At 46.9% G+C, this 9,637-nt stretch overlaps 1 protein-coding gene across 1 annotated transcript; it reads left to right on the forward strand.

Annotated features, from left to right (window-relative positions):
* Positions 1-962: 962 nt before the first annotated feature.
* DNAJB8 (DnaJ heat shock protein family (Hsp40) member B8) lies at positions 963-1,532 on the forward strand. Its single transcript, XM_009910066.1, has one exon. The coding sequence runs from the start codon at positions 963-965 to the stop codon at positions 1,530-1,532; it is 570 nt and encodes a 189-aa protein (XP_009908368.1).
* The last annotated feature ends 8,105 nt before the right edge of the window (positions 1,533-9,637 follow it).

Below are 9,637 nucleotides of genomic sequence, written 5' to 3' on the forward strand. Positions count from 1 at the left end.
ACCTCTGATGTACATGCATGTAGCTTGGGACAAAAAAGGCAGCTAGAAAATTGGCTCAGGATGTGAATGAGATTCATTCTGGGCATTTATTTTGGTGTTAACATGAGAAATTAGGTCTTCTGCATGTGTTAGGTTTAGTTATAAATTCTGAAGAGCTCATAATCATGATTTTGGGAAAAGGGCCACTCTGGGTCTAAAAATGGCCACATGACAAAATTCCAATGATTCATTGCCTTCAGCAAGAGGGACATTTTGAGTTTAAATTTGGCTAATATCATCTTCCAATTGCTTTGTCTGGGAGACTGAAGATTCCCTGTGTCATTGAATTCCTGGTCCCATTTAGGTTCTTACAGACTATGATGATGCTGACATTGAACTTCCTCTTAATACCAAGACACTTTCCCGAAGTATCTCTCCCCAGAGCATATTTTCCAAACCCTTAATCTCATTTTATGGCTCTTCCCTGAGCCTTCTCCAATTTATTAACCCTCCCCAAAAACTGTGCTAGAGAGAATGGGCTGTTAGAAAAATTGGTTAGTGGGAAATTGGTTAGAATTGGATCAGCTGCTAGGGGAAGATCAGCTGAGAAGAGTCTGTTGAGGACTGTTGAGAGAAGCTGCTGGGAGCTGAGCTGTTTTAGAACTTTCTGGAACCGTGGAGAACTGCTGTTGCTGGGGAACTCTGCTAGTTACCATCACCCTGGAGACCTGCTGTCACCCTGGAGAGGTCATAATCTCATGGTTTGTGAGCTTGAAGGGTACAGCCAAGCAGCACTCTGGCCTTGTGGTGTGGAAAGACAGCACACATCAAGGGACAAAGTGAGCACTCACCAGCCTCTGCAGAGCACAGCATCATTAGGCATCCAGGAGCCTCTGCACGCTGGTCATCCCTGGGCTTCACGTCCTTGAAGGGAGAGAGGCACGAGGCCAGACATCTTCCCACAATCCCACCTTTCCTTGGAGATGGTGGATTATTATGCAGTCCTTGGACTAAACAGAAGTGCCTCGCAGGATGATATTAAGAAATCCTACCACCAACTAGCACTAAAATGGCATCCTGACAAGAATCCTAACAACAAGGTGAACGCTGAAAAGAAATTCAAAGAAGTTGCTGAGGCATACAGGATTTTGTCTGACCCTCAGAAACGGTTGGACTATGACAGGTCTGTTCAGGAGAGCCTTGATTCCTTCTGTGTATTCTATGAAGACTTTGGCGGGATGGTCCTTCGTGTGCATCTTTTCTTTGACCACCTTGCCAACATGAAAAACCTGTCCTGGAGAAGTGAAAGAAGCTCCCAGCTGCCTCCTGACTTTATGGAGCCATTCACACCATGGAATTCGTTCCACCCCAGCGAGCAGTTCATCCCTTCCTTTGTTGAAGATACAGCTGGGCCATACAATGTCAGATCAGTGTCAACCTCTACTGAAGAGATCACCATCCAGAAAATTATTGAGAATGGGCAGGAGAGAGTGGAATTAGAAGCTGGCCAGCTGAGGTCTGCAAAAATAAATGGCAGAGACCACCTGAAATGATAGTGTCCCCCAGTAGCACAAGCATGAACTGCAAGCTGTGGGACATGCTCTCATTACTCAACAGATGTGATCTACTATGAGCAGTATCAATAAATGTTAAGTTCATGGCACAAATAGTCCAGACTTCTCAATGGCTGGGAACAAATACTTCACAGGTACAGATATTAAATTAAGCTAAACTAAGGAGTGGGACTTTACTAAACCTGTGTAAGGTGACAGTGCTTGTTCCTTTCATGGGTATAGTAGATGAAAGCAGCCTTGAAAGCAACCTATGAAAGCAACCTTGCTGGTTTGCCATAAAGAGTAAGTTGGTTAACATAGCAAGAGGAGACAGACTGGGTGATGCACAACTAAGAGAGGTCTATGACAAGCCTGACATACCAATCTTGAAGACTACTAGCTGGAAGAATAAAGGCTTGTATTATGACTCTCATACACAGCCCTGAGGTTGAGTAAAGAATATTCTATCTTTGGTGTATGAGAAGAGAAACACTCATTGAAAAAAAGGGCTTGTACACAGGCAGTAAGGTGGGGGAAGTTCAGTGGGTCATGCAGTGTCTATAAGAGAGGGACTAGCATAGGAAAAAACTAAAGGGAGGAAGAAAATGTCATTCCTCAGATTCTAGAAGAAAAGGAGGCTTTCTTGAAAATGTCTTGCAAATTATGATGAAAAACTCTGGAAACACAGTGTAGGTCTGGGGCTGAAAGTGAGCAGGGAGAAGGTGAATTTGGTTCTTAGACTGGGGCAATCTAGGGTCCCTTTCTGCTTGAAGTCATTCAAACAAAAATAGCTAAATTCAAATAATGTACAAATAGGTTCCAAGGAACTGAGCTTAGCTCCCTCTCTGTGCGAAGCTGGATGTGGGGACTTAGATGGTGCTTTACCATCCTTATTGTCTTGCTCACAGCTGCAAGAGCCAGCTCACAATGCATTTGTTGAACAGCCTGTCAGCATGATGCTTTCGTCCTCTACTAAGCTAAGGAACGCACTCCCCACGTTTCTGGCCTCCCCTGTGCTGACACAAGCTGCTGAGCCTTGTTTCTTGCTTGGCCGGATCACCTTAGGCGTTTAAAGTCTTACATGCCTCTTTATTTTCTGTCCCACGCTACATCCCCTTGAGTTTCCCAGCTTGCCCTGCCCACTGATGTCTCCCTGGAGACTGGAACTAGCTTTCAGGGACATTTTCACTCTAATTCAGATTGCAATTGCTGCCTGTGTTTGGGCAGGTCTTTGCATCTGTTTCCTCTGCTGTAAAATGGGAATAACAGACTCCCATGCTTTGAAGGAGACTGTGAGGTAGCGATACTAGTGAAAGGACTCCAAACATTAAGCAGTAAGGTAGAATAGAGTGCTGCCACCCCTTAATCTATTTTTTTTCCCCACTTTTCAAAAGGAAAAATGTAGTTTAAATCACTTTCCTTGGCAACCAATGCCATGCCCGGTTTGGAAAAACAGACCGAAATTGTATTTGTTATGTTAAGGGCTTTTAAGTCCCTGTGAATCACTCTCACAGTAAGAAAAAGACACAACACTGGGAGGGGCAAGTAGAAGTCTAAGTGCCTACTGGATTCAGGGAAGGAGGCCAGCAGTGATGGGAGCAGAGAAAAACCTCAGTACAGGGACAAAACAGCAGGCTTGCAGGCATCGGGACTGAGAGGACTGCAAAGATTTAGGTCTGATTGTGGTCAGAGGAAATATAAGTACATATTTCAGATACCCTGTTCATGTGAGATGGCTTCTTGAATTTACCTTATGCTACTTTGGAGAAAGTTGAAGACAAAAAAGCCCCAATCCAGCAAACCCCCAAAGTGCACATTTTGGATCAGAAACTGAAATGGTCTTTGATCAAAACAACATGCTTTGAAATCTGTACCAGAGTTAATTCCCAGCTTGTCAACCTTTTCAGCTTGTTAGGGCTAAGACTTTGCTTCAGTCCCATTTTTAATGCAATACCAAAGCTGCTGTTAGGAATATGGGAACATGGATTGGGAAGAGACTCACTCAGTAAGTACTGAGTCCCGGAGGGTCTGCAGATTCCGTTCCACATCTCCACGTGCAATGCAGGCCACAAAACACCTCGCAGTACTATCTGCAAGCAAAAGATCTGGGATTAAAAAAACCCCAAACAACCATAAAGGTGGTAGGAGAGCAGGTCAGGCTGTGTTAGCAAACTTATGCGTTCCTCCAATAGCCAGAAATCTGTCAGGTGTGCCCAAACCACTCATGGAAATGGGTTGTCTGCGTTACTGAGAATACATAGAATACATAGAATAAACCAGGTTGGAAGAGACCTTCAAGATCATCGTGTCTAACCCATCAACCAATCCAACCCACCTAAACAACTAAACCATGGCACCAAGCACCCCACCAAGTCTCCTCCTGAACGCCTTCAGTGATGGTGACTCCTCCACCTCCCCAGGCAGCCCCTTCCTTGAAGAAAACTCTTGCCTGTCCCTGAATGTGGGACCAGACTAACAGTGAGCCTGCCAGTGAAATGCTGACACCTTCAAGAAGTCTTTTTTTAAAGCTTTTTCTCACGCTGTTTAGCAGCTGCAGTGCCAGGGGAGACAGCACCAGGTGTTCAGCCACAGCACAACCTGGGAACCTTTGCTTCACCCAGTTCCAGCTCTCCTCCAGAAATGCAGCTTCCCTCTGAAAACCTGTATTTTGGGGCCTTCCCTGGTCAGTGGTGTGTCTTTCAGGTATGTTCATGGCTGAAGGCACTTACAAACACTTGTGCCTGCAGTTGATCCACCTACAAGGCCCACAGGTACAAGTGGCAGAGTGTTTTTCCTCATCTGCTGGTAGAAACCAGCGCATCATACTTCCAGCCTCCAGTAGACATAACAGGCTCATTTTAAGACCAGCTCTGCTTGAACGCATCACATTGCGGGGCAGCTTGAAGCCTCCCATTTAACTGCAGCACCAAAGCCAAACGTGTGGCCCCAGCTGGCCCATGGCCTTGGGAAGAGCAGGGAGTGAAGGCAGCCTGAGCACCACCACCGAACCTGGTTGGCTGCCTGCACGAAGAGGCTGAGTCATTATTTTGTTAGCAGACCCCACAACTACTTTAATGTGGGCTTAAGCTGCAAAAACAAAAACATACATAAAAGCATTTGGAATTACTTCATAAAATACTAAATCACAATATTAACCAACTGACCTTTGCTCTACGCAGACCTGCTAATTTTAGCAATTACAGCCAACAACTTGAACATATCAAGTGGGCAACTGTTTAACAATAATGACATCTGCTTGGAAAATCCAATTACGTCTAAACATCTTTAAATCCCCACTAGGGGATACCTGCTTTCTTTTTGCAACTGTTAGTCTCTGCCTAATAGGATTTTAAACTCGCAGCCTGCTGTACACTGTGGTGGCAGTGGCCCCTCTCCCTGGAGAAGTAACAACAGGACCACCATCCCATTAAGCAGGGACTGAGAGTCACTTCTTGGACAGTGATGGAAGCAGTTTGGTTTTTTGACAGCCTAATCTGATAGACAAGTGCATTAGCTGGATCTCTTTGCTCTCCCATCCTCCCCACAGATAACGTTCCCCTCCACAGCCCCTGAAGGTTATATGTGCTGGACACGGCTAGAGTTGATCTCTGCAGGCTGTTTCTCAGACAGGACCTTGCTTTGCAGCCATCAGTGCCTTTTGTGGGGCACTGCAATGTTCTCAGACACAACCTAGTTTTGTTTTCTGGGTTGAGCTCTGTTTCTTTCCTCTCTTTTCTCCCTTGTTTCTTCCTCTGCCCCTAGCTACTTAAATCCCTCCCTGCTGCTCCTTGCTTTGTGGGTGAAACTCCAACATAGAGATCTGCTCCTCTCTACAACAGGAACTCCTAAAATACACCAGCTATGTAGTGGCTTTTGCAGACATATTTCAGGCCTGTTAGTTTTTTTTTTTGCCAAGAAAAGTGATGTTAGAAATAAACGGGACCAGTGAGGAAGAGTGAGCACAATGAGACCATCCAAGTCTCCAGTAAAGCACTCCAATGCAGATCAGGACCTTGCACTACAAAATCAGAAGTCTTTATTCAACCTGCAGCCAGGTTGCCACAACCCTCTGAGCTCCACTGATCTAGGCAAAGGTCCAGCTCCATGGTCCCACTCTTGATCACTCAGCGAGCTGGGCTGTGTGGCTGTTGTCAGATATTTGAATTGAGATACAAGAACAGAGTATTTCCGTCCCTTCTCCTCCCTCTCTTTCCCTCCCTGGCCAGCCTGGCTCTTTTCTGATGGAGCGTGCAGCAAAATCACAATCACATGTTTGCAGCAGTAGGAGGCCATTGGCATGGAAGTGACTGTGATGTCACTACAAACATTTCCACCCTATCCCGTTTCTCCAGAACAGTCTCCGTTTTTATGACCCCATCCTGAGATCTGCAGGAAATCAAATTGTCCTGATTCTATTCTGAGCACTGGTGTCATGGCATCAATATATAACGACGTGGTGTCAAGCTGGAGAGGCTGGAGCGCTCTGCCGTGGTGTCACAGGCGGTTTGTTTCTGTGTGGCTCCATGGACTGGATCACAGCCCTGCAGATGCCACGCTTGCCGTGCTGGGACCGTGGCAGGCGCACGTTCTGTGCTAATGGCATGAGCTGCAGGGGCAGCACGCAGGGCGAGCCTGGCTTTTGTCCAGCACCAGCTCCCACACTCTGTTAGAGGTTATCAGCTGGGGCACAAGGGTACCAGAGGGGAGAGCAAATGCACAGGTGTGCAGCCTGGGGTTCCTACAGAAAGGATCATTGGGTGACAACCAGCTCTGTGGGGCTGCATGCAAGGGAAGAGAACAGCATAGCTGTGAGGTACCTGCATAGGGCAAAGGGTGAGACAAGTAAGGATGAATAGAATAGAATAGAATAGAATAGAATAGAATAGAATAGAATAGAATAGACCAGGTCAAAAGAGAACTTTGAGATCATCGAGTCCAACCTATCATCCAACACTGTCTAATCAACTAAACCATGGCACCAAGTACCCCATCCAGTCTCTTTCTAAACACCTCCAATGACGGTGACTCCACCACCTCCCTGAGCAGCACATTCCAATGGCCAATCACTCTTTCTATGAAGAGCTTCTTCCTAACATCCAGCCTAAACCTCCCCTGGCACAGCTTGAGACTGTGTCCTCTTGTTCTGGTGCTGGTTGCCTGGGAGAAGAGACCAGCTCCCACCTGGCTACAACCTCCCTTCAGGTAGTTGTAGACAGCAATAAGGTCTCCCCTAAGCCTCCTCTTCTCCAGGCTAAGCAACCCCAGCTCCCTCAGCCACTCCTCACAGGGCTTGTGCTCCAAACCCCTCATCAACTTTGCTGCCCTTCTCTGGACACGTTCTAGCAAAAGAGATTTGTGGACAGGCAGACACTGGCAAGGTTCCTGGGGTGAGAAACCAGGTGGCAATCTACCAAAACCAAAAGTACAGATTCTTGTCTAAACTAGGATTACCATCTAAAGAACCCCATGAACCATGGGTTAGACACCCACATGACTATCCATCTGATATTCAAACAGGGGTTTAGATCCCCCCATGCTGATGAAACATTTCTCTGATGCTTTCTACCAATGCATGAGCCCCTGCAGACTGGAGCTCTCCCTCATGCCTGTGTCTCACAAGGAAGAATCATGTCCTGAACCATCTCTGGGCAATTAAGCTGCAATGGTGCCCCTACCTGATTCATCCCCTGCATCCAAAGCTTATCTTTTCCTCAAAGAGCAAAAGATCTAACACATGGCATATACAAAACACTCCTGAACCGAGATCTCCAACAGAGGTAACAATAACTGCAGCAGAATTTTATCTATTGGCCAGAGAGTTTATCCTGGAAGAACTTGAGACAGCCTGCAGAGTGCCCTGGAGCAGAGCAGGAAAAAGCACAGGTTTGGCTGAAAAAAGCAGTGGGAGAGACATGGTGGTGGCCCATAGTTCCTAGTGAGAAAGAGAATATAGACTGTTTTTCAGAAAACACAGAGGGAACTTCTCTATTATTTATTTTACCATAGGGGACAGGACAATCCCATGTATTTAAAGATTTTGCAGAGAGGTGCAGGTTTGAATCCTACATTAGACCAGAGTTCCTCCAGGAGAATCACCTTTTAGCAGGATATGTTACGAAAAGCTAGTCTCCTTGCAAAGGCAAATGAGAGCACAGTGAGAGAATTTGAGTATCTCAAGGCTCTTATGAAGCATACCGAGGACTCCTCTGAGTTTGCTCTCCACAGTATTGGAAAATATACCTGATGCAACCACAGATAGGAAAGAGTATTAACCCTTGAGGCGCTTCATTTCTGATGAAACTCCACCATGTCAGCTGAACCTCACAAAGACCGACTGTGGCCCTTTATATACCTTTAGCCACAACTGCCAGACTCATCGCATCCAACAGAGACAGTGCTGAGACAAGCCAATGGCTTTCTAAGCTCCTGTGTGGGTAACATCAATGACTGGAGATAGCAGCCCAGCAGACTTGAAGCCTGAAACATGTCAGTTCCCATGAAACTGCTGGGTCACAAGTCATCTCCTTGCTGCAGCTTTCATTTTCAAGCCCTCCTTTATCTTTGGCTATGACTAGCACTCAAATGCATTCACCTTTGGTCACCCTCCAAAAAGCACCAGGCAAAGGAGCTCATGGGACTTGAATACCACCCACTCTGAAGCATTCAAGAAAGTTCTTTACTGTTTGACTTCAATATCTGCTTTCCCATCTTCCATGGGGCTATGCCCTGTAACTTTCTCTTCGTGGCTGGCAGAACTTTGAGCCCTTCCTTCCCCAGGCTCAGACCTCCCTGGTGCCATTACAGGCAGCTCTGCACTTTCCCATGCCCTCGATCGCTCAGCATCTTGGCTCAGTGATGCCATCCAACCTTTTCAGCTCCATTTCCTCACTTTACCCTGAATTCTTCTCACCTCCCTCCAATGCATTCTAGGAGCTGCTTTTATTCCTTCCTCTCTCCTGCTTCCTAATGTTCTCCTTCCCACTTTGGGCACTGCACCCCCAAAAGTAAATAATTGGTTTAACTGCTCAGTTAAGACCTGGCCTCTTCCCACCACCCATGACAGGAGGAAACCCCTCCATGGTGTTGTGAGATCCTGAGTGCTTTGGTTGCCTCCAACCGCAATGCTGAAGGGTGGGTGTGCACATGGCACTCTGCACAGCTCTGGGGGCACCACCCTTCCGACTGCTTGGGGGTGATGGGGAGCAGGGGGCTTCCGGGGAAGCTCAGGGAAACTGTAGGAAACTGCACTGCTCCATTCCCTACGGGGCTGAGGGGCTTCGTGGCAGGTAGCTTGTGCCACTGGTGCCACGCTGCTTCGTTCCCACTGCTGCCACGCTGCTCCGTTCCCACTGCTGCCTGCATTCTGGAGAAAAGCCACATGGCACAGCCCTCCTTCATGCTGCCTGTGGCATGGAGAAGACCACATGGCACAGACCTGCTCCCCACAGTGTGTGTGCCTGCTGCCAGAAAACTCAGAACTGCCCCTGTGACTATCCTACGCTTTCAAGCCAGGGCAATGGTGATATCCCTTCTTTTTGATACATACCTTCCCACTGCTTTTCCTTCCCATTTTCTCCTTGCTCTGGTCCAATCTAATAAACTCAGTCCACCAGTCATTTGGTGGTGTTTCTCCTTTCTTTACTCCAAGGGAATTATCTGAACCTCAGCACAACCCCCACCCTCCCACCCGCTGACCAGGGTTGGTACAGGATAACCTGGTTGTGACAGGTGTTTCGGCAGCGGCAAAATGAGGCCCAGCAACACCAAGTGGCTCTGCAAGGAGTGACATGGGTATTACAGAGACACACTCCCCAGTGTGGTTGGAGTGCAGAGTCTATGTGGGGCGATAACATTTCATATATATATATATTTATTATTATTATTTTATTATTCCCTCTCTTGTGGTTCCTCTTGCTCCCGGAATGAACAGGGTTTTTTTTTATTGCTGGGGTTAAAAAACACGAATTTGCATTACATCCTGGCTCCTGCTGTAATACTTCAGTCTTGTTTCTCTCTCGTCCCCTCTCCAGAACAACTGATGCTATCACAGCCTGATTTAATTTCAAAGACGGATTGTGATTTGGCAGTCGGGGGGAAAAAAAAAA

Source organism: Dryobates pubescens, chromosome 1 (genome assembly GCF_014839835.1).
Source record: "Dryobates pubescens isolate bDryPub1 chromosome 1, bDryPub1.pri, whole genome shotgun sequence".
Taxonomy (NCBI): Eukaryota; Metazoa; Chordata; class Aves; order Piciformes; family Picidae; genus Dryobates; species Dryobates pubescens.

What these genes read in the sequence shown, in the direction of transcription:
- DNAJB8 (XM_009910066.1), top strand. Translation starts at nt 963, where the DNA reads ATGGTGGATTATTATGCAGTCCTTGGACTAAACAGAAGTGCCTCGCAG.